This window comes from Cornus florida, unplaced genomic scaffold, assembly GCF_030987335.1.
Source record: "Cornus florida cultivar Cherokee Brave unplaced genomic scaffold, ASM3098733v1 CherokeeBrave_3.0.0_Hap2_Chr02, whole genome shotgun sequence".
Classification (NCBI taxonomy): domain Eukaryota; kingdom Viridiplantae; phylum Streptophyta; class Magnoliopsida; order Cornales; family Cornaceae; genus Cornus; species Cornus florida.
In genome coordinates, this window is record NW_026775572.1 from 28648398 (window position 1) to 28673693 (window position 25296).

At 32.0% G+C, this 25296-nt stretch overlaps 2 protein-coding genes across 2 annotated transcripts; both read right to left on the minus strand.

The window, feature by feature from the left end:
• Positions 1 to 117: 117 nt before the first annotated feature.
• On the minus strand, positions 118 to 8148 carry LOC132294478 (PHD finger protein ALFIN-LIKE 7-like). The gene is made up of 5 exons (XM_059792352.1): positions 7720 to 8148; positions 7520 to 7552; positions 6263 to 6491; positions 708 to 837; positions 118 to 599 (listed from the first exon to the last, which is right to left on the minus strand). The coding sequence occupies exons 1-5, from the start codon at positions 7814 to 7816 to the stop codon at positions 324 to 326; spliced, it is 765 nt and encodes a 254-aa protein (XP_059648335.1). The 5' UTR covers positions 7817 to 8148; the 3' UTR covers positions 118 to 323.
• Positions 8149 to 13963: 5815 nt separating this feature from the next.
• LOC132294479 (NAC domain-containing protein 35-like) lies at positions 13964 to 16844 on the minus strand. Its single transcript, XM_059792353.1, has 3 exons — positions 16363 to 16844; positions 15291 to 15559; positions 13964 to 14818 (listed from the first exon to the last, which is right to left on the minus strand). The coding sequence occupies exons 1-3, from the start codon at positions 16574 to 16576 to the stop codon at positions 14198 to 14200; spliced, it is 1104 nt and encodes a 367-aa protein (XP_059648336.1). The 5' UTR covers positions 16577 to 16844; the 3' UTR covers positions 13964 to 14197.
• Between the last annotated feature and the right edge of the window lie 8452 nt (positions 16845 to 25296).

Below are 25296 nucleotides of genomic sequence, written 5' to 3' on the forward strand. Positions count from 1 at the left end.
AACAACCTAAAAAATCTCCATACAAATTTAGTGCTAATTGCTATATAAAGGCTCTATATAATTTATGTCTATGAAAATGCAGGAACAAACACAACATTATGCAATCAAACCAAAACCGAAAGAAAATTGCACTACCTTCTATTTATAAGTCTAGCAGCGGAGTGTATCGTTAGAATATACGATCCAGTGAATTTAAACAAATAGAGAAGCATAGTTAGAGTAATCACTACTTTGCCTTGTACCCTTTAGAAAAAGTATAAACAAATTCTAAATGTTTTGTGCCTCGTTTGATTGTTGTTGCTTTCCCACTTCAGAATCTAGATTCAAACTCTAGCCCTCTTGCTACTGCAACTAGGGCACTTGTACTGCTTGATATGCTCCGCCTTTGCAGGTGTAATCTTTACACATTTGCCATGGAACCATATCTCGCACACATCGCAGCATATCCAGAATTCATCACTGCCGGTGTTTAATCCACAAGCTCCACACAGCGTTGCTGCCTGCTCATCTTCTTCTTCGTCCTCCCCACTCTCGTTCTCATCTTTAGGTGGAGGAGACATTTTTACTCCCCGAGGCTGGGGATCAGCTTGCCTAGATTGCTAAAAACAGCAATAAAAAATCATAAGATAAAAAAATGACACGAAATATGGAGGCAAATAAATAGATGAAAGAAAATTAATAAATTTATACAAAGCAAGAATACTTACCATCTTTACAGTTGTTTTGCTTTTGCCACTGTTGTCATTAGCAGCCGATTTGTCTTTTGACTGCCTAACATTTAATGTGACAACTTCAAATACAGTTGGAAGGTCATTTATCATCTGGAAAAGCCTTTTCCTGTAATTTCCGATTCCAACCAAAGTTAGAGTAAACTCGAGTACAAAAGCCTTTTCCTGAAATAATTTTGAGGAAATGCATAAGCAATATATTGCAACATCCCTAGTGAAGGCAACATCCAATTCCTTCAGTGGATAAAAGGATTCTATAATCTAGGCCTTGAAGGATATTATACCAGTTGTTTTGTCCAATTTGCCTCAACATTAGTTTTTGTTCTGCAACTGATATAATTAATTGTCAACGTGATCGCAGAATGTTTTTCCAGAAGGCAATGGACAATGGGCTAAGAGAAAGCCCGAATAAATGTTGTGCTTTGCAAAAGGCCAAAAGATGACCACTAAAATAATATTGTAACTTATTCAAAGCAAGAAGATCCACATATTGAAGTGCCACATAGTGAAGTGAGCATTACAGAATGCAGAAAGCTCAATTGTAAGCAAGATGGTGTCGAACTGTAATCGAAACAATGTTTCATAAAATAACAAGGCCAAAATTTTACTTGTGGCAAGCAATTTCCATATTAGATAGTGGTGTCTTTGGTGCATGTTAAAGTTTTACTCCACCAGCACAAATTTATTTTGTCTAATGAGTAGTATAAACGAGAATCAGAGTTTAGGTCAGTTGGAAATTAAAAAGTTTATCCAATTGCATTCTCAAAATAATGCACCCTTAAGCAGGATATATAATGCATCAGTTCCAATCTAAGAGTTGCTTTTTCCAGTTTAGTCTCAAATTCTTTGTTAAAAGAAAATTACTAACTCCTACATATCCAAATAAGATAACTTAAACTAAAAAGCTTCAACAAAAAAAAAAAAAAGAGATTTTTATCCTTGCCCTTGCAACGAATAATTAGGGTGACTAGCTCAACTCACATTTCCACAATAAGTCAACATTTATTCAACTCTGACTTAATATCTAATTCTACCATTTACTTTATTGATTAACCATTCAGAATTATCCATTGCCATCCCCATTTTTTTATTTTTTTTTTGGTAAGTCTTTCGCCATCCCGATTTTCACTCAAAACTCTCAAGCTGTAGCCAATTATTCCTTGGTATCACATGCACTCAAATCTCTGTATGACACAACAATGGCTAAAAATAATGACATTAAAGTGTCTTCATCATATGCAATTATTTAATATTACGTTAACGGTGGATACTAAAAGTTTCGGCCTTGACAACACAAAATGAAGTCGTATCACAAATGTAAAGTATCATCTAAGGAGAGTTGAGGCAACTTTAGAATACTTTGATAAGCAAAAGCAAATAACATTGATGAAGCAAACCAAAGTTTTATAGGAATTTTAATGTTCTAAAACAAAACATTACTAATTGAAACTAGCAATGACAAGTGCATACATAATTATTACATTAGCTACACTGGGAAAAGATCGAATTTACTGCATAAGAGCATATATATGAGCCTATAGAAAGTCCACTCTAATTAGGGGTATACTTCATTCAAACTCTAGTTATCTAACTACCCATGGGGGAGTTAAAAAAATCCATACCTTGTTAAATGCACAATAGAATGAGGAACCCACGGTTTTCTTACACCACAAGTAAATTTGTTGTCCAAGAATCAATATCATTTGACACAAAATTCAAGTTTCTAAACCAATCAATTATATAAGGTATATACTAATGCAAATGTTCAAGCAAAATGATCAAATGCAGGAAAAGCACATGGCTAACCATGGTTCAGAAGGCCAAAAATAAGAACCACATTAAATAGATGTTCACCTCAACAATTTACTTCAAGAAAAGTTTCTTTTACATAAAGAGAGGAAGGGGGTAGAAACTCGTGTTCATGATTTTGGGAAACCTTACCAAAATACATGCATACTTTCTAAAATTCATGGCTACACAATTAAAATTTTGATTATTTCCTTTTTTCCATTTCCAAGTCATGAGAAATTCTAAACATAGGATAGTCACACCCCTTTTTCTTTCTCTGACCTATATAGATTGAGTTCCAACTTTTGGCAGGCTGAAAGCCTGAAAATGAGTGGACAAAATTTTGAGTATCGGACTGCTCAATAATGTTCTCCAAATTCACACAAGCTGGGCCTAAAACAACTCCCTAACAAGTCAATAGAGCTTGATTCATTCTTTAAGCTTTAACAAACCCAAGCTTTCATCACGAGCTTTAACAAACTGTTTAACACCCAAATAAAGTCTATGAAAATTCATGATTTTAACTCTAAGAGATCTCCAACAATCTTGGTAAAAAAAAATTCCCAGAATTCTTTGGCTTGAAAATCGAGCTTGGAACAATGATTCAAGCTTTGTACAACTAATTAATGGACAAGCTTCAAATAAGACAAGCTAGAACTATTCATGAACGGCTCATTCATTTGTAGCCCTAATTCTAGGCACCCTAGAAATGCACAAGTGATTTTTAGTAATAAATAAAAAGCTTCTTTTTCCTTAGTATATTTAAATTCTCTATATACATTTACAGTAATGATCTCTTGCACACCAGTGAGCAAGAAATATATCCACACCAAGCATAATGATCATTGGATATGACTCAAGTGTAAGAAAAGGTAGTTACCAAAAAAATATAGCAATCATATCCAACGGTCATTATACTTGGTGTGGATAAATTTCTTGCTCACTAGTGTGCAAGAGATCATTTTTGAATACATGTATATTAGCAACCTTACAAAAAATAAATAATAAACAAGATCTTCGTGAAATAAATAACATCAACCTTACATTTTATATGAGGACCCATATGATGAAAGGAGAAAAATAAATAATGGTGCAACTTTACATAAAGTAAGAAACGTGACTATATACATGTATATTAGCAACCCTACAGAAAACAATAATAAACACAATCTTCATGAAATAAATAATATCAACCTTACAGATGATATGAGGGACCCATATGATAAAAGGAGAAAAAAACTAACGGAGCAACCTTACAGAAAATAAGAAACATGATCTTCATGAAATTGCAAAATAAAATCTATATTTTTTAACAAAAAAATACATGTATATTAGCAAAAAACAAAAAGTAAAAACATTTTCTTCCAGTAAATAAAAATATATAAACATTTTCCTTAAATGCAAAATATTTCCTACTCACTATAATATTAACAACAATTATTAATTTACCAAGCAATGGTACTACAGTATTCATACTTTTCTTCCCAAACCAATAATTTATCCATAACATGTAATCATTTGACAAGGACAGCAGAATCAGAGAACAAAATACATCAACATTTTGTTCCAGTAAATAAAAAAATTTACAGATTTTCCTTAAATGCAAATAAATTCCTTCTCATTATATTATTATCACCAAATCTTAATTTATAAGCAATTGTACTTTAGTATCCAAACTATTTCTTTCTAAACAAACAGTTTATCTAAAACATATAATTCCTTGACAAGGCAAACAAAGTATAAGAACAAGCGTACCGCCACACACACGCATGGACAGGGAGATCCATTTGATATGATGGTGACTCTAATTGACTGGAATTCCAAATCAGGAATACCAATAGCAACAACATTACACACCAAGGCTTATGCAAAGTATGAACTTATTGTTTCAGTCCCGTGACATAAAAAAGAACACAAGGAAAAAATGGTCTCCAGCAAGCTAAATCCATCAAGAATCTTATAATATCATAAATCGAGAGAAGTAAACAAATGGCATCATGCATCCATAAGCTAAAACTCTGCATGTAACCAGTGGGAAATATAACATAGATATATAAGAAATGTTAACTTTATAAATTAGCCTCCTATCAAAATTTTCTGAACAAAATGCGTATAAATGAGTCACTTCCAATAATCTGCTAACTCTATAGCCACAGGAGAAAACAGTCACTAAAATTACTACTACCTCCGTGAAAATCAGCCCATGGTGGAATTATCAATGTGCAAGAGTGTAAACAGAAGTCAAAGTTTAAAGAGAAACCTCAGGAAATTCCAAACAGAATTTACACACTCATAAAACAAAGAGGCATATTGTATTGAATGGCAGATTGATTTATTTTATCCATGTGTTCACTAAAAATAGAAATTTCATTTGCAACCCCCATTACTAAGCAGTTCTCCAGAATTTAGTTCAGGCCTCATTTAATGCAATTAAGAAAGCAAACAAGCACCTTCTTTTCTTTCTTTCTTTTTTTTCCTAATAAAACCTTTAAAGTTGAAGCAAGCATCCTATCAAAAAATCATATACATTTTAAAAATGAGAGGTATCTAAACTGATAGCTAGAAATAAAAAATTTAAAAATATATTAAAATCGAAATGACAGCAGATAGATCAACTCCCAAAAGAAGGTACAGTGACAATAAAAGAAAGCACTAATGTCATTCCCAAAGATACACCAAAAATCTCATAAACACAGAATACTCCTTTTTGTTCTCCTTGGCATCTAAAGTTACCCAAAAAAAAAACTCCAGAATGAAGTCATAACCAGAAATAACACTTACCAACATAATTGACAGAGTTTCATGAAATTCACCACGGATAAAAGTTTTAATTTCACTCAAGCCACTTAACAGTAAATTCATATCAATTATAACTTTCAATCAACTGTTTCCATTTATTTATTCACTATTTGAATAAGATCTGATGTTTATTGTCACAAAGTGTGAGGTAATGACACCAGGATGGTTGATTAAGCTATATAAAAAGAAAATGAAAAAGACCAAGTCTGAGACCAAAATAATGATAAGAAAAAAAGTAAATATAATTTCATATGAAGATGTATAAGAGAGTTAATATCCACAGTTGATGGCCAGAATCTCCAAAGAAATCAACCAATCATATAGACCACAAAAAGGGAGCAAATGTGAAGGACACTATTAAGAAAGCTACAATATGTAAATGTATTTGTTGTTTGAGTGACTTGAAACTCATGCTGTGCAAAGAAACTACGGGTATCATGTCATACGGAGCCTTAAACCTGATGAAAATAATTTTAGAAAACCAAAGTATATGTAACCTATAGAATGAACATGATGGAGCAAATTCTATGGCAACAGAATTTTTATGTGCTGACACCAGATAACCAAAGGACAATGTCCAGAAAACAGATGAACATAAAAAAATAAACCCAGCTTCAGCGTCTGGCTGTAACACATCTTCAGTACAGAATCATCTCCCTCTCAGATCAAGACAATTCTAATAGCAGGGATGAGTCGACCCAATTCCAAATCAAATCCCTTAAAATTTGAGAATGCAATAGCTATTATGGCATAGTAAATGAAGAAGGAGGAGGAAGCCTAAACAATAAATCATGCTCTAAGCGGCTTGATAATATGAGTAGTATTGCAGGACTTGTTCTGCAGACCACAACTATTGAACATATAACCATAGTTGCTCTGGAAAATCAGACATCCCAACAAGATAAGAAGATACAGAGTGTCTAGTTAAGTTCCAGAAAACAAATTACCTTTCATTCTTATCAAACCCAAAGCGCGCACCAAAGTAAAATGCAACAGACAGCAACCAAGAATCACCATGAACCGCAACAAGTGATAACCAGTCCTTCTCTTGCATCCCATCCCTAGCAAAGTTTATACCAAGTGCTGGCTCAGGAAGTTCAGGAGGCACCTCCTCAACAGGCAGATTGACTTCCCATGTCTCATTTGGAAGTCCATATAGACACAGGTTCTCCTTCTCTACAAGCACAACACCAATATCTTTAAAAACAACAAGCAATTCCATCTTTAACTGGGCAGAATCACACTCTTTCATACAACAAATTCTTAAATGTATAACCAGCGACATTGAATGTTCATCTGCATTCTTTCTTCTAATAGATGTTCTCATCGATGCTACATTTGTTCATCAAAGAACATCAGCCCATCATGTGCTACTAATTTATCTAAATCAACAAAAACTTCTCTTAAAATAATATCAACAATTTTAACAATTTTCAATTATAATTATAGTGTAAAAATAGCAGGTATGCACTACGACTCATAAAAGAAGGAAAGGTAAATGGTTAACCTTAACTGAAAATTGCAACTACGATACAGTTGATACCAAGTTGACATACAAAAAATAATTAAATAAAAAATAGATAAATAAATCATTGTCTATTCTCATTAAAGAAAATCAATCCCAGAAGACTACATGCTAGTGATTGAAAATCCAGACAGGAAGTCACACAGACCCACGTTCTTAGCTGTATTGGGGAAGTTATAGGTAATTCCTGTGACAATAAATTGCCGGTAACAAACTTTTATCAGCTGTTCTGATCAAAAAGCTTCAAAATACTCTACTAAGCAGTAAATAAAAAGCAGCACATGCCAATAAATAAAAAAAATAAATAAATAAATAAAAAAAAGTATACCAAGAAATAAAAAAACAAACTGGAAAGCATGCACTGCACAGAGAGAGAGAACTGTAAACACCCTATTTGGCTCTTGTAAGCCTTAAAAACAACATAGCATTGGCACTCTCTATTGTCACATCCAAGAACATGGGTCATGCTATTGTCAACTTAGTAATTTAAATAGTTGACGTTGACAAAATCAAAAGCACTAATATGGTAATCTAACTAAAAATTATACTAAAACCCCAAAAACCTAACAATTAATAGCCCAATTAATATTATTTAATGGCTATCATCATAATCAAGTTCATAGAATTAAGAACCAGCAAAAAAAAGTAATTAAGAACCAGCCAAAAAAAAGTAACTCACCCGGATCACACAGCTTATAGAACTTCTCAACTTCTGCCATAATACAACACACAAACACCATGATCAGCAAAAATCCATATCAAATTAAAAAAGAAAAAAATAAAATAAAATAACAAAAAGCAACATGTATATATACACACACACACTTATATGTATGTGTATGTGTATTCAATTCGGAGCAACAGAGATTGAATACGAACCAGTGGTTAGAGCTTTGATCAAGCCAGACCTTCTGCCTCTGAAGTCCGTAAACACATCCTCTACTGTTCTCGCAGCCAAATTCGGTGTCCCCTCCATTCTCTTATCTCCTCACAAAATTCAAATTATTATATATAAACCTATAAATATATAATCCCCTCAGAAATCTAAATACCTAATGCTGTTTCCACCTGATAGTGACGAGAATCAAAAGCAATGTGATAAAATTAGGTTTCTAGGGTTTCTTACTATAGATATATATATATATATATGTATATATATATATTGCAAATACAATTTTAAAAAAATAGAAATAAAAAATTGTAGAGAGAGAGAGAGAGAGAGAGAGTATGAGAGATCCAAAATTGGATTGAAAGAAAAGAATGTGAGGAAACAGCGGGAAGGGAAGGGTTGGGTTTTATTAATTTTGCTCCTTTTGGTGTGGAAACTTTTTGTCTTAATAATAATAATATGTGCGCATACATATATCTTACAGGTGTATATATTATACGTGGCAAAATATGATTGGCTGGTGCATTAGAAAAGGGATATTATTTATTTTAAATACTAGTTTGACTTGTTTCCTATTTGATGTTTTAGTCTATTTTCCAAGAATTTCGTCGGATCAAGGTGTGCCGTCTTGATCCGATGGATAGAGATGACATCCTATATCTATTTTTTCTTTTTCTTTTTTTTAAAAAATAAATAAATTATAATGACTTTTATGATGTTTGTTATTGATTATTTATATGAACTTTCTCTTCTTTGTTGTTAAATTGTTTTTGAAATTATAATTTTAAATGCTAATTTTACACTTGCAAATTATTTTATTCAATTAAAAACACATCTAAAACACTTTCTCTTTATTTGTTGGGTTCTCACTTCATTGCATATAGTAAGGCTCAAAAAAATCAATTTTGGTTATTATGATATTTATTTATTTTTTAAAATATGAAAACTTATTTTGTAAGTTTATAAAACTTTCTCAAGAAATCAAAATTTTTATGTGTTTTTATAAAGAATTTTTATAGGAAATTAAAGAGATTGGGAAAAGTAATTTTCTTCAAAACTTTCTTGGCGTTTGACTTAAATACTATATGCGGCACGGATGTACTGTGGGCTCAGCCCCCACAGAAATTTTTTATTATTACATTTTACATTCTTAAATTTATATTTTTTTACATTTTACATTCTTAAATTTATATTTTTTAAAATATGAAAACTTATTTTGTAAGTTTATAAAACTTTCTCAAGAAATCAAAATTTTTATGTGTTTTTATAAAGAATTTTTATAGGAAATTAAAGAGATTGGGAAAAGTAATTTTCTTCAAAACTTTCTTGGCGTTTGACTTAAATACTACATGAGGCACGGATGTACTGTGGGCTCAGCCCCCACAGAAATTTTTTATTATTACATTTTACATTCTTAAATTTATATTTTTTTACATTTATACTCATAAAATTTTGAAATTACCCCCACTGAAATTATGAAAAAATTCCTCTATATAAATTTATCCCCCTCATATGAATTTTTAGATCCATCATTGCAAGTTAAAGTCCTTTCGAAAAAGACCCATAGTCTTTTCTTACTACTTCCATCTAACAAAATTGAACTTAAAAAAATATATTGAGAATTTATTGTAAGTTGGTAATTCATGTGGAAATTATAATCATGTCACGTAAACACACGATTCGTTTGATAATCGTATCAGGAGTCCTCGTGTTTTATTTAACTTGTTTAATTCAAATGGTTCATTTAACATATTTATTAATTAACTATAAAATGCAAATATGATGAAAAATTGACATAATGGATGATTAAATTCATGAAAATGAGATTAATTAGGACAATACAATGATTTAAAAGAAAGAAAAAAAAAAGAATAGAAGACCAAATACAATATGGTATTGAATTTATATTGAAATAATAGAAATTTTCATAATAATTGAGTAAAAACTAATTACAATGAATCAGATTTATCTGATATGATCAATTAAACGGATCTAATTGGATTAAACAGATTAACCTTCATAATATGAATATGATGCCCTTAATTAAATAAGTAAAACAAATTGACATTATTATAATACAAACATGATTAAGATCAATATGGATTCACTCATGTAGTGTCATGTTCAAGTAGTGTTAACAAATTGTGTTGAATTTTATCACCCCTTTATAATTCCTTCATAATTTAGACGGATTGTGAGATCATCTCAGACAATTAGTTCGACCCTGGTCATCATCTCTTATTGCTATTTATTCTATGCCACGTGTCCTAATCTAAGTTGAAAATGCACTTCTCACTATCATAGACCCAATGAATTGTTTGAATAATACAAGTATAGATGGTATAGATTAGTAAATAAGATCGATCATAAGCTAATACCAGAAAAGGCTACATGTTTTCCGATGCTTGACACAAAATGATGTAAATTTCTTCATCCACGCATTTTTGGAAAAGTAAAGCTCGTCATTCTCCATTTTTATTACTTTATCCCACAAAAATAAAATAAAAAATGTCTTTTTAAGAATCTAACTAGTTTTTTTTAATTATAATAGTTGAGAATGATTTTTTCAAATATATCCTTTTACGATGAGTTTACATATTTTTATAACTAGATATGGCAATTTGCCACGCTAGGGCTGGTACTCGCTCCACCCCACTCCGTTTATACCAATTTTGGAGAATCGTTTAAGTTTTTTAAGCAGGAATAGGTTTAGAAGTAAAAATTTATGCGGGTGCGGGTGTGGGGGCGGGGGCGAGGGGAGGTCACTCCTCCCGTTTAGGTTTATAGATTACTAAATTGCCCTTATTTTTATTAGTATATATAGTTAGCACCAAAAACTTTAAGTCATATTCATTCACTAAATTATCATTTTGTCATTATAAAATGTTTGTAATGTTGAATTTTTACGTTAAATTATTGATTGACCATTTTATGTTTTTTTTTTAATAATTATATAATTGTTTTTGAGAAAAAAATATTAAAAAAAATAAATAAATAATAATTTGAGAGTGAACGGGGCAGGCAGACGCCCGTAAAATAAAAAAGTTGATGGATGGGAAGGTAGCCGTTTAAGTGGTTTCGGTAGAGGACGGGATGAAAACTTTTAAATGGTGGCGGGCAGGAGAGGGTACAACGAGAAAAGATGATTAAGTTGAAAAACCTTCAACCAAAAAAACAGGGGTCCCTACTTCCTTTCTGTGCATTTTTTTCTTTTTTATAGTAAGAATGGGTCAATTTCTTGGGTCTGCACGGAATGTCCCATTCTTTAATTCCTTCTCAACCCTTTAATCCAACCCAACAAAAATAAATGATACAAGACCCAAAAGGCCCAGTTGGTCTGAATCATTCAAACAAAGAATGTAGCTACATTCTTTGTTTTATTTTATTTTTGTAAACAAAAGAAATTTGAATTATAAAAAAAAAAAAACATGATATTCAATTGAGATTTAACTACTAAATAATACCAAATCAAATTGAGATGTTAAAATTTATCATTTTTATTTTTGTAAGGTAAAATATCATAAGCAACTAAAGGTACTCTAAAACTCCGAGAGACTAGGAAAACAGCAGATACAAAAAAAAAAAAAATAGCTAGTTTACGTACTCTAATTGATCAATGCCTTAGCCCCTGCATTTAATAATCTGTAGAGCAATAATGCGTTAGATAAATCTCTTCGTGTAGGGTGAATTCCCTTTTAAAGCTCCTTTTCAATGAAATTACCTTGTGGTCCTATGAAAATAGAAAAGTGATGCTTCATATTCTTGTTGATTATTTATGCACAATATAAGTGGAGACCACATTTCTTTATTTGCTGCATAGATGTATTTATGCACAATATAAGTGGAGACAAAATTTCTTTATTTGTTGTATAGATGGATCAATTAAAAGAAATATGTCTAACAAATCGGTGTAAATATCATTTTTCATTAAAATATATATTTATAAATATATATATGAGAGAAGTGTAGAAAATACCTCTAAAGTATACTCCGCGTAACATTTTTATCCTGTTTGAAAAAGTGTGCAAAAAACACCCCTAATCTTTTTACATTATGCAAAAATACCCTCTAATAAAAAATCTGACATAAATTAGTGTTGGAATACCCGTTTTGTCCTTTTACTCTTCAGAAAATGCACAAGGAAGTATATATACTACTAATCTCATAGTATAAGGGTGTTATATATTAGTGTTGTAATACCCGTTTTGAGATTTTAGTTTACTGTTGTTTACTTTTTCTTTTTTCTTTTCATACCAACACTGTTAAACAAGAAAAAATAAAAATAAAATAAAGGGAAAAAAAAACCCCAATATTAGTGTGCACTGATTTTTGGAGTTTGGAGCAGATTTGTTTTTTTTTTTTTAGTTTGCATTTTATTTTCGTTTTTTATTTTCTATTTTTATCTTTACTTGTCCATTGCCAGCGTCCTCCAATAGTATCCTTTTCGGTCATTTCACAAAATTATTTATTTTTATATATTTTATAAAATAGTTCAGCAAGGGTAATTTAGTCAATTTAGGATTTAAATTTGTAAGGGACCTATATGCCCCAAATTGAAACTTTAGGAGTGTTTTTTTGCACGTGAGAGATGTCTTCCAATAGTGTTCTTTTCGGTCATTTTATAAAATTATTTATTTTTATATAAAATGGTTCAGTAAGGGTAATTTAGTCATGTTAATTAGGGTTCAAATTGGTAAGAGTGACCTATTTGCACCAAATTAAAACTTTACAAGTGTTTTTTGTACATGAGGGATGTAATATACATTGTAAACATACTTGAAAGGTGTTTTCTGTACTTGACCTACATATATATCAAAATAAATAAAGAGTGGGAAAAAAAACATCAATCTCGCGTTGCAAGCTTAAAAACTAGGATTCAATATATAAGGCCCATCCCCTGTCAATGTCCTCAACATCCTCAGCTCCTTTCCATCTACATTCACATGTTATATAGTGTCCACACACACACATGCACACATAATATATATATATATATATATATATATATATATAAAGAGAGAGAGAGAGAGAGAGAGAGAGAGAGAGAGACTATAGGACATCATAAAAAAGCTAAATTAGATCCTGATGGGTTCAATGCATTCTTTTTTTCACCATGTAGTGTGGGATATAGTAGGTAGAGATGTAATCAAAGCAATTAGGGATTTTTTTTTTCATTATTGCAAACTATTGTGAGAAATTAATTATTCCTATATTGCACTTTTTTCTGAAGTTCTCAACCCTTCTAACCTTAATGAACTAGAATTTCATTCTTGAAGCTCTTCTCTTGCTTCAATATATCAATTGGATCAGATCTTGTATTACCTCTCCTTAATTCTTTTATCATGTAGTGTGGGAGTTTTATGAAAATTTTCAAGGAGCTAAAGGTTTAAGGCAAGGGGGACCCTTTGTCTCCCTTCCTTTTTGTAATTGCAATGGATATATATTCTCTTAGCCATTATCTCAAAGCTTACATCGTTCAAATCTCATTGGAGGTGTAAGAAAGTGTTCATAACTCACATCACATTTGTTGGTGATCTTTTAATGTTCTCTTCATTATGGTGACTTGAGCTCAGTGACAGTCATCAAGAATGCTATATATGGACATCTTTTCGATCTAATCTCACCGGATTGAAAATCAATCAGTCTACAAGCCTTGTCTTCTTCAGTGGAGTTGAAATTAATAAAATTTGCATGATTTTTCTTTGGTCTGCAGTGAGGTGCAATGCAAGTAGGACAAGGTTGCATCAACAAAATAAGTTAAGTGGGAATCTTATTGTATCTTCTTTCTGTTTCCTTGTGGCGGGACTGGTACAACACTTTCTACATGTACAACAGTCACGAAGGTGACTTTGTAAGTATCAATAATATGGCATTTTCTCATGCCTAACAGTGATGAATTAATGAAAGAGAGAGGTGTCACTCACAAACACCATTTTTTTTCTTCCCGAAAGTTAAAGCAAACAGGCACACATCAACAATATTTGCCCTAACGAGGTTCGAATTCTCAACCTCTCCTCTAAGTTGGAGAGATATATCGATCATACCCTCTAGATTAATGACCTGGCTTACAATTCAAACACCATTTTAGTAAACCTGTTTGTATATGCTCAAGACCATAAATATTGAATTCTGATCAAGATGAAATCAAGCAATGTCACTTACAAAACACCATTTTAGTAGTACAGTACTTGTTTGTTAGGCTCAAGATCGAGCATTTTTCAGTAGTGATCATGATGAAACTAAGCAAACACTGGATTTTTACAAACAACCAGTTACTACAAGGTCTTATTTGGTACTGTTAAAACCAAAGCCCTAAGAAAAGCAGCATATAAATTATTGATCAATACCTCATATATTCATGAAAGCTAAGAGCCATGCCAGCTAATGATTTGATTACAAATAACAGATGATCATATTTGAAATTTTATCAATATATATATATATATGTATGTATGTTCAGTTCATTGATTACTTAAAAGGGCTGGTGTACTCCTTGTTTTCCTCACTGATTGAGTTCCATCCCCACATTCTGTCAGCGAAGACAGCTTGAAGTGAGCCCGGTAGAGGCTGCAAAGTAGAGAATTGGAAGAGATGGTTATGGTGATTATGATATTGTTGCTGATGATTCAACATTGAAGCCTGTTGATAGTTCACTAGTCCATGGAGACCATGATGATGATCATTTGCATTTGGCGAAACCAAAGAGGAGCCTGTAACTATGGTGGTGCAATCGCGGGACAAAGAGCACGTTTGTATTCTTGACTGGTGGAGCAACAACCTATCCTCTTCCGTTGCCAATGCCGGTGCAAGCACTGTTGCGGTCGTGGGGTCTAATGTAATGCAAGAGTTGTGCTTGGAAAGTCCGAGAGCTGTCCCAACTTCAGTGCTGCTACTTCCACTTGTTTCACTTGTTTTTTCGGTCTCAACTTGCTCTGATTGCTCTCCAAAAGCTTGGAATCCCTCAGTGGAAAGCTTTTTATCCGAATGGATGCCACTCGATGAGGATGCCCGGGATGGAAGAGAAGGAGGGATTGAGGGGTGGTCTTTCACTCCAGGTCTCTTGTACACACGACACAGTGAAATCTCTGGCTGAGAACAATGTACATATATATGAACCAATTAAAGAGAATATATATATATATATATATAACATTGAATATTGAAACAATTTCATATAGAATAAGGGACTAATGACTGAAACATTAATTTTTGTGACAAGAATTATTTAAAGCAAAGGGGTCTTCGGTTCACTGAATCTATAGTTCATGCAAGTTGCTCTCAATTCCTGTGATGATCCATTGAGGATCAATTAGAGTACCCAATAAAATAAAAATTGAATTGGAAAATAAATTGTTACTCACTATTCAATGCAATTTTCTTTTTGGATTTTACTTATAAGGGACAATATGCATAAAATGTTCTTACCTGGAAAAAAAAAAGACAATATGCATAAATTGAAACCAAATATGTCTCTTTTTTTCATTTCATCCTTCAAAAACAAGGATTAGTGGTGTCTAATTTTTCATTTCTAAAAGGAGCATATATATATATATATATATACCTTTTGTAACCTTTCAAACTCATGGTGTGGCAGACGATATTCATTCATGATCCAACTAGTTCTGATTCCTTTTGGAGCTTTCCCAAAGTAAAAAACTAAGGTCTTCTTCAGCCCAATCGACTTAAGGTTCTCAGCTCGGATCATTCTGTCAGCTCCTGTAGCCTTCCAGTACCCGGAAGTTGTCACACGGTTGGGTCGATCCCCGTTTCGATACTTGCGGTCTCTAGGCACATAGAAGAACCATTCCTTCTCTCCAATTGTTGCCAATGCTGAAATCATCAACCCAACAAGAAAAATACTAAATTCATGAGCTAAAAATCAATCAACAGTACGTCCTTAATTATCTATATATACATGTACAAATATATGAATATGGGTACCCTTTAATTATCCAAAAATTAACTCAGTCCTTTAGCTCAGAGGATTGGAGCATGTGGCTACGAACCACTGGGGGTTCGAATCCCTCCTCGCCCACAACCGGACCAAACCGGAAAAAGGACCTTCCCTATTGGGGTAGGGGAATCATGATCATATTGAAAGAAAAGAGAAGAAACAAATTAAGCTATGTTTAGGTTTCTCAGATTTCATTTCCAAGACGCTGGTTCAGTACGCTCCATCATCAAGGTAAACTAGCAAAAGGGTATACTCTCAAAGAGACGGCAAATGTTCATATATATGTTTACATATATATATATATATATATATATATATGTATGCATACCGGGAAGCTCCCAAGGGGAGACAACTCACAGTAAGTAATGAGTTCAGCGTTGAAATGCTTGCCCTCTACCTTACGGCAAAGGTAACTCTATAATTAGCCAATCAGTACCTTATCTATATATACATATACATGTACAAGTGTATGAATGAGTACACTATCATCAGCCAAAAATTAAGTCTTTCATATGGAAAGGAAAAAAAATAAAACTAAGCTACTTTTAAGAGCACCAAAGTTTGAACTAAATTTTTTCGGATTCCAATTCCAAGTTACTAATTCTGTGCTTCCAAACGCAATATTAAGGTGAAGGGGCAAGTGTCATAGTGATATATACATATATATATGTATGCATACCAGGAAGCTCCCAAGGGTCATAGCGATAGAGATCAAGGTAAGTGATGAGCTCAACATTAAAACGCTTGCCCTCTACCCTACGGCGAAGGTAGAACTCAATGAGTTCTTCCTCGGTAGGGTAGAATCGAAAGCCGGGCATGACAGCTTGGTGGCCATGCTGATCATCATCCATGCTGCCATGATCATCTTGGCTCATGGTTGCTGCAATTGCCATGAAACTAATGATGAACACTTGTATTAATAATATTCATCAAAAGGGTCATCTAATAATGAACTCTCCTATTAGCTTAGCCTCTTTATACAAGATTTTAAGTGGACAATTTGGAGATTGGCGCAAAGTGTGGGCATATGGAAGATGAGAGATTGTTAGAATGTTGTACCACCTAAAACTTGTCTTATATGTATTCTTAGTCTTCCATTGTCTATAATGGGTGGGGAGAAGGAAGAAGAAGAGGAGAGAGAGAGAGAGAGGAGAGAGAGAAGGGGGGTGGGTGGAGTTAATAGAAAGATCTACATAGTTTTCAGGCCCTACATGGAAGAGGTTGCATTAAGGTGTTATAGATGAGAAAATGACTTCTCAAACAGGACAGGGTGGCCATGGCCATCTAGCGGTGTGTTTGGAATTTTATTAATGCTGCCATAAATTTTTTTATTTTTTATTTTTATGAATTTTTCTTACCATTGTAGTACCTCATCATTTTTTATACCAAATTATGGAGTTCCAAATTCAATTTAATGAATACTTGCTCAAATTATTCTTATTTGACTGATGATGAGATATATTAAAGCTCTTTGTCTTGAGTGAGGGTATATCAATCAAAGGCTGTGGTTCAATTGGTTTTTTTGTTGAAGTTCTTTAATTTGTCTCAAGTAAAATCCATTTTACTTTTGTCATTTTCTGCAGGTGCATGTACCAGCACTTTTTACTAAAGTTCTTTAACTTTCTCATTTTAAAAAATAATAATAATATAAATAAAAAAATAAAACACTTGTATGGTCATTTTCTTACAGGTGTACACATCCAGATAACCAAGTCATTTCATTTTTTTTTTTTTTTTTTTTTTTTGTGGTTTCTAAAGAATATAACTTCTTATTTTTTTTGTTTCTTGGAGTATTTATTTGGAGGATAGGTGTTTATTCAAAATTTAATTTAATTGTATTATTTAACAATCAAGCTTGCCAATTAATTTGACAAAATGACAGCCTCATATATATATATATATATATATATATATATATATATATATATGTCCGTCTTGAATTTTTTCTTTTTCCTTTGTTAATTAACAACATAAACAAACCTACTATGTAATATGTATATCCCAATTGAAATTTATGAGAAGATATGCTAATGACTCATCTAATCCATCACTATTACAGATTTTGTAATTAAAAACACATAATTATGCACACACTATTGTGCGAGTGTGTGAGAGAGAAGAAAGTTGCAATTTGCAAATTATTTCATTCATACAGGCTAAGGATGGGTTGGAGACTTGGAGTCTACTATCAGCACGGTGTACTAGAGACTGCAATAGGCAAATGAGAGCTCGTTATCATGATCCTTGACAACAACTAGAGCTGCCTTCCACTTTTGTTTTTATTGCCTACAATATCTCTTCCAAATTTTAATCTTTTTAGTCTTATTTTTTCCATTTATTTTCAAATTATTAGCTTTCATTAAATACTAATAACCACCATCAAATTATTTTAGTCTTCGCTGAAATAGAATCGTTTACATTCTTTGAATTTTATTTATTTATTTAATTTTTTTTTTTTTTAGTAGAGTTATGCTCAATAAGCCCACCATTTTAAGGATGCAATTGAAGAAATTCATAAATTTGAACTATAAGTTGACTAAATTACACTTACTAAACTATTTTATAAAATATATAAAAATAAATAATTTTGTAAAATGATACTATTAGAGGTTGCCCCTCCCCTCCCGTGCAAAAAATATCCTTAAAGTTCTAATCTGCTGCAAATAGGTCACTTTAACAAATTTAAACCCTAAGTTAACTAAATTAATAATTTCCAACCCATCCTTAAAATAAGTAACCGTCAGTTAGTTAACCGTTAACTCCATTAAAATATTTTTTTAATACCAAAACTACCCTTCAAATGAATAAAGTTATATCTTTACTCTATTGTAATACCAAAATTACCCTTCAAGTGGATAAAGTTATATCTTTTCCCGTGATGTGAACAATACTAATGTCAAATATTAATGAATAATATGTAGAAAGGGGTAAAAATGTAACTTTATCTATTTGAAGGGTAATTTGTCATTGAAAAAATATATTTTAAGTTAGCGGTCAACTTGTTAGTAACAAAAATATTTCAATTTTTTTATAGCGTTAAGCTGTTGTGGTAAAATATTTCAATTTTTTTATAGTTTTAAGCTGTTGTCCAATTGTGTTTATATGCTATTTTAATTTTGTCTTTTATAAAAACAAAAACAAAATTATTTATAATAAAATCTATTTACCGTGTCCAGTTTATATCTCAATATTTTTTATAAAAAAAATTATATCAGCATTTTCCTCTATTACCTTCCTTAACTTTTATCTTTCGTTCCCACTAATCAAACTGGGCCCAGATGAAGAGTAGGCGCAATATTTTTCACCCACTTAAATTATTATTGGCAACTACTTCCCTACTCCATATTGACTTTAAATTTTATATATATATATAAAATATATAATAGGAATTCTAAAATAGTATGAATATCATTTTCAATGGACCCACATCATGAACCGCCCATTGGGGCTCCTACTCATATATCCAGATCAATCTAATTAAATACATTCTTCATGAAAATTCTTTCCTTTAGTAGAAACTTGTAGGCTCCTAGCCCTTTTTTGTGTAGCTTCGTCACGGACGTTGACCATGCCTCTTTTTTTTTTTTTTTTTTTAAATCTTAAATATGTAAGTCTGTATTTCTTGTGATTGATTGATGATTGATGAACTGCTTCATCCAGAATTTCCTTTTTAATTTTTTTATTCACCCTAAAAAAGAATTTCTATAGAAAGTGAACAATAAAAATATATTCTGAATGCATGTTCTAATCTTATTTGCAATCGTCATGGTTTCTATTTTTTTTTTTTATTCACATGTAGGTAAAAGCACACATTACTCCATTGTTGTACCAAGTCCTTGGAGGGTATTTGTCCACCAAGCAGTGAATGCCTCCCAAAGGAGACATTTAACCTGTGTTTTTAATTAGACTAATTTTAATGACCTTTTTTTTTTTTTTTTCTCATCTCACATAAATATATAAAAATCATGAAATATATTTAATACAACTTATTCATTCTTATACACAGGTAGTAAGTAATTCAATCAATCTTTCTTCTAAGTTATTACAGTGCTTCTAATTACTTATATATATATATATATATATATATATATATATAACAAAGTTTGACGTGTTACTGTGTATCCAAGAGTTGTTTATCCAAGCAAGGTAGTCCTGCTCAAGCTTTTGTGGATGTCAAGATAGGTTCTTGTCCCACACGTCGTATTTATATGGGAAGGTTTTGGGCTTAGGTAATTCCACCTAATTGTTTAAATTTTTGGATCTAATGGTAATTGTGTGACTCGTTACAAATAGTGTCAGAATTGGCTCAATTCTTGAGTGTCAGAATCATTACTAAGTCCGCTCACCATTTAGGGGAGATGTTAATGGTGGATGTACGGGTAGGCATGATAGTTCGACACAACAAGGATGTTATATTACATGTTCGGATGAGATAGAATGTTAAAGAGTTCTTCTCCCACACTGAATTCTGATAGAGAATGTCTCCATATGCCAAATCCCCCATCCCTCACGCTAAACCTCCTGAGCAAGGGTTATCATTGTCATACATCTACCCATATTTATAGTTGTCTAATAGTCTGTAAGCATTGTTTAATTTGATATTGTCTTGTCATTTTTTGTGCTTTGAGTTTAATGTGTGGAAGAATATGAGGTGTAGTATATGAATTTGGGGATGAAAGATGGGGTGTAACTTTAAGTATTTGAATTATATATAATCTATATTTTGATGGAAGTATAGAGCATAACTCTTGTTTATCCTCCTCTTTTTGGTAACTATAAAAAAAAATATTTTCTGTGACGAAGAAATTTGTCAGAAAAGGGGTAAATTTGGTAGCAAATACTTATTTGAGACTAGAAAAATCATAGCAATTTTCGTCAATAAATATAGGATCTTTGATTGTTATTTGTGACAAAATCATTTTTATTGCCAACACTTAATATTTATGATGAATGTGGTATCAGAGTTGGCATTACGCTCTCAGATTGATTTTTCTCAACCCTTTTCATGGTATTTAAAGGAAGTAGTAGGCGACATGAAAACCATATGATGAAAGATTTGAAAGACGAAAGAAGTGATGAACCTTAAAACTTTGAAGACAAATTGAGCAACATACCATTCGGCATCAAAGCTCGTAACATTGGTAAATCAAGTAGGGGGTCTTCTAGTGATGAGTGTGATGAGTGTGATGAGAAATCGTGGGGAGCCCAGCTGGAAAGGTTCTATCTGGCTCAGAGTATAATTAATTTAACAAATCACGAGGAGTATTCATTCTCAACATTGATTAACTGTTGCAGAACCATTTGTTGATTGAAGTAAACTTCAAATTGTCGACGTTGAATCATCTTGCATTGAATCTTGAGTATGAAAATGTCTATGGATAGGGATTAATTAACGACCTAATTCGATAAAGAAGCTAAAAATTAAAGAGAATAAATTTTGCAAATCTACTAAACTTCAAAAGAGATATAGTAAAATTTGTTTTTATTATGTAAATGTATTTTTTGTTAATATACGAAAATTATTGTATTTGATTCGAGTTCAGAAAAGAAAAACGAAGCCATTGAAAACTATTATGTTTGGATGAAAAAACAAATGTCTAAATGTATATTGTCCAAAGTAATATCAAAGAAATAGATTTATCTGACTCCATCACTTATCTTCATTGCAGACCTCACCTCCATTTGAACCACCACCATAATATTCCATCTAATTAATTTCTTATTCAAGAATCCACTATAGCATCAAGCCATTTCCCCCCTTTTTATATGTGTTTTGTCCCCTATTCAGTCCCATTTCAATCACTTCTCATTCAATAACATTCTAACATGAGGCCCCATATATATTTTTTGTTTGTAATCATTTACAAGAATGATACAGATGGATGAACCAAGCATGACACATTTAAAACCACAGGTTTTCGAGGGGTATAGATGTACATTTACACACACACCCAACTAACATAGGCTAAATGCTGTAGTGTGCTTGGACAGATTGATAATTACATGTGAGTCACACCTGGTCATCTACTAGAGGTGTCCAAGTGTAGGAAAAGGATTGATGAGTACATAAATTTGTGCCCAATTAAAAGAAATGGTGTCTCCTTTAGGCCTTTGCAAGTTGAGACACTGCAGACAAGCCCCGAAAGTTGGTTGAGGTGTAGTAATCCCACAAGAACCTCGTGGCCCTGGACCATTTGGGACATCAACCATCTTGGATCATTTGTGGACATGATGAGTTTTAGGTAGAGAGAGAGAGTGTGTGTTTTGAGTTTTAGAGAGAGAGAGAGAGAGAGAGCGGGTTGTATTTTTGTGTACGAATCTCAACTCAAATTTTATCAGATCAAAGAGAACACGGTGATACAAGTTTGTCCTGTCCAGCTAATCTTGTTATCTTGTGGAGTGAGAGACCTCAGTGATCTATCACTGTTCTGTCACCCACAATCTTGCAGCCAACCAATTAAATTCACTCTTTTCATTCTAGAGTAATGTCGATCACGAGAGTACGATTTGAATATCTCGTCTGTATGTGTCATATTTAGGTTAATTATAGCTCATTTTTTACTTATAAATTAATTTCTCTCGGAATTTGAATAGTTTGATATATAAATAAATGTGTCATATTTATATTAATGTTAACTCACGTTTTTTTGCTTATAAATTAATTTCTCGCGGAGTTTTGAGTCGTTTGACACTAAATTCATTATATGTATATGTGTGTGTGTGAAAGAGTCCATCTTCAATTGACTATTGAATCAATGAAGGGCTAGGGGTCGCAAGGGTCCATTCTCAATTATTGAATAATTATTGAGTTTCACGTGAGAGTGCATTATTCATTGAGTTGACATAGAACCATGATTAGTCAAGGGTGCTAATCTGAAAAGGGTGGTTTTCCACTAAGTGCTTTACTAATTATCTTCTTTAGTAGTCTATTATAGTTCTTTTATTTTTAATTGTCCCAACTCCCAAGTTAATTTTCTTCTTTGAAAAGTTAAAATAAATACTACTCTCCCCCAATATAATTGTACACTTTGTAAATTGTGACTTATTTACAAAGTGTACAATTATATTGAGACGAAGGGAGTAAGTTTTATCTTTCTATCATTATCTTTTATATTTTTATAAAAGTTCAAACTTGATAATTATACCTATCTAGACTAAAAAGGATAAATTAGTAATTTTAAAAGGGAACAATGCATTAATTACATATCCCCTTAAATACTTTGACATCTAATATAAGATGGAGGGAATATAAATTTTATTACCAAAAAGAAAAAAGAATTAAAGGACATATAAATTCTATAAATTGAATCATATCAGTTATAAACTTCTAAAGGTTTATATATATGAATCAAAACAAATGAGAATAATTCAATTGAAGGTCAAATAAAATAAAATTGGAGATGACCATAGGAAACCAACTGTGAATTTTTTTTTCTTTTAAAAGTTCAAACAAATTAACGTACTCATTATATATTATGTCTCTACTTTCTAAACGCTCAACTACTTTAGAAAATTTATATCATCTGAACTAATACCAATTGTCAACTTCACTCCAAACAAGATATCATATGTCAAATGAAATATTAGAGTTGAACTTATGAAAAGCCTAGGAATGGGCTTTTCATCCAATGATATAATCTCTCCCGTCTTTAAGGTAAAGAAGAGGGGGTCAAGCCACCCTGATTTTCAACATTTGCTGCCATATGTATATAGAATTAACATTTTTTTTTTTTTCCTGGCAAATAAAGAAAATGCACATTCATTCGAAAAATTCGACATGTTGACCATACCATTTATGGACCATCTGAGCTCTACAATTAATTGCTCTTTGAGCGTGAAGTCAAGACTAGGAATTGTGTATATCATACTAATTGAGCAATGAGCAGGCGCGCAACCACACAAGTAATTCGTGAACCTCTTTACTTTGATATAAAAATATAGTTCATATAACATTCGATCTCTATAAGTTCTAAAAATTTCTCATGTTTATTTTAGGGATGAATAAGGACCTTCTCTCATTCGACTGTTAATGGAATAATAAAAAAACTAAAATGCCTTCCTACAATTAAAGTAAAAAATAATTTAAAAAATTAATTAATGTCAAATGACTATTATGGCCTTTATTAAACAAATTTAGTTAAAAGAAAGGCATTTTTGGTATTTAAATAGTAAAAAAAAAAAAAGTGAACAAAATTTAGTTAATGTAAAAATTAAGTTTAAAAAATAGTAAAAAATGTTGTCAAAGAAGGGCTTTTTCAGTAATTAATACAATTAATTAGTCACGAGGCACATGATTTGTTAACTGTTAACTATGGAAAAGTCCTAGTTTGTAATATTGAAAAAATGACAGCAGTATGAATAACTGCCTGTCTGTTATTCTGTTAAGGAAAAGAAAGAAAGAAAGAAAGAAAGATAGAAAGAAAAAAGATTTCTTGATTTACAAATAAATAGCTTTCCTTCTTAGAAATTATTGCAGACATGGAAGCTATATTGCAATTTAACCCGGCCCATTGACTTGTTAGGCCATTTAGCTAAGCAACTGGGCTTTGGAAAGCCCAAACCCAGTAATCTTGACCCAAGAATAAATTACCTGTTCCAACTTAATTTGAATGAACTGCCTAAGCTCCCCAGTGTAGGCCCAACGATGAAGCTAATTTGGTATAAACTTTAATGAATTAATTGCTTGCATGTTTCATTTAATTTCAGCCAAAGCTCCAACTAATTTGGTAAATTAAATTAAATTCTAGTACACTTTAAATCCGTGATAAACACCATGATACAACACTCATGTACCATTGATGTAGAGACTCTGTAACATATTTACTTTGAGACCTTTTAGCGCACATGTCATATATTACATCAACTTATAACATTACAACACCATTAAATAAAAAATGCATCACATTTTCATTAATATTGGTTCCTCGATTTAATAATGTTGCATTTTCGATTTAATGTTTGATTTAATTGCGAGGCATCCTGAGAATACCGACAATATAATAATACCCTCACGCAATGGTAATTTAATTGCGAGGCATCCTGAGGCATCACGGATGAAACCGATCGTCGCATCCGGCTTCAAAGTGAAATCCACATGGGTTCCAGCATCCAACTATTGCATTATTGTTAAAAAATGCCTTTAATTTGGACAAGAAACTCAATAATTTGGCCCATGCCTTTAAATTGGACAACAACTAGCATCCATATTATGGTGGCAAGTCATTGTGGCATCCAAATCATGAACCATAGAATTTTATGTGTGTAATAGATTTAAATGCTTTACATTGTGTTTATTTTCACAATCCCAGTATAGTTTGCAGAAAGGGGAAAACTATTAAAGACTTATAGTGAAAGTGTACAAGGAGTAAGAGTAATATTATAATTGTTGACATTGTCACTCCTCTGTCTTTTTGTCGCAATGTCGTCAATTATAAACTTTTTAAAAAAATACTAGGATTCTCTACTGTAACGGAGAGATAAGAACAACGGAGAGATAAGAACAGCTAGAGAAATGACTTTGGACATGTGTGTTGGAATCTCACTGAATTTGAGAAAAGTTGTGGAAGTGTTTGGACCAAAGTAGAGGTTGCTTTCTATTGTGGAGGTTCTTTTT

What these genes read in the sequence shown, in the direction of transcription:
- LOC132294478 (XM_059792352.1), bottom strand. Translation starts at nt 7,816, where the DNA reads ATGGAGGGGACACCGAATTTGGCTGCGAGAACAGTAGAGGATGTGTTT. An exon ending in CTATAAGCTGTGTGATCCGG is followed by an intron (nt 6,492 to 7,519) that starts GTGAGTTACTTT and finishes TTGTGCTTGTAG; the next exon opens with AGAAGGAGAACCTGTGTCTA. An exon ending in GCAAAACAACTGTAAAGATG is followed by an intron (nt 600 to 707) that starts GTAAGTATTCTT and finishes TGCTGTTTTTAG; the next exon opens with CAATCTAGGCAAGCTGATCC.
- LOC132294479 (XM_059792353.1), bottom strand. Translation starts at nt 16,576, where the DNA reads ATGGCAATTGCAGCAACCATGAGCCAAGATGATCATGGCAGCATGGAT. An exon ending in TGACCCTTGGGAGCTTCCTG is followed by an intron (nt 15,560 to 16,362) that starts GTATGCATACAT and finishes TGATGATTTCAG; the next exon opens with CATTGGCAACAATTGGAGAG. An exon ending in AGTTTGAAAGGTTACAAAAG is followed by an intron (nt 14,819 to 15,290) that starts GTATATATATAT and finishes CATTGTTCTCAG; the next exon opens with CCAGAGATTTCACTGTGTCG.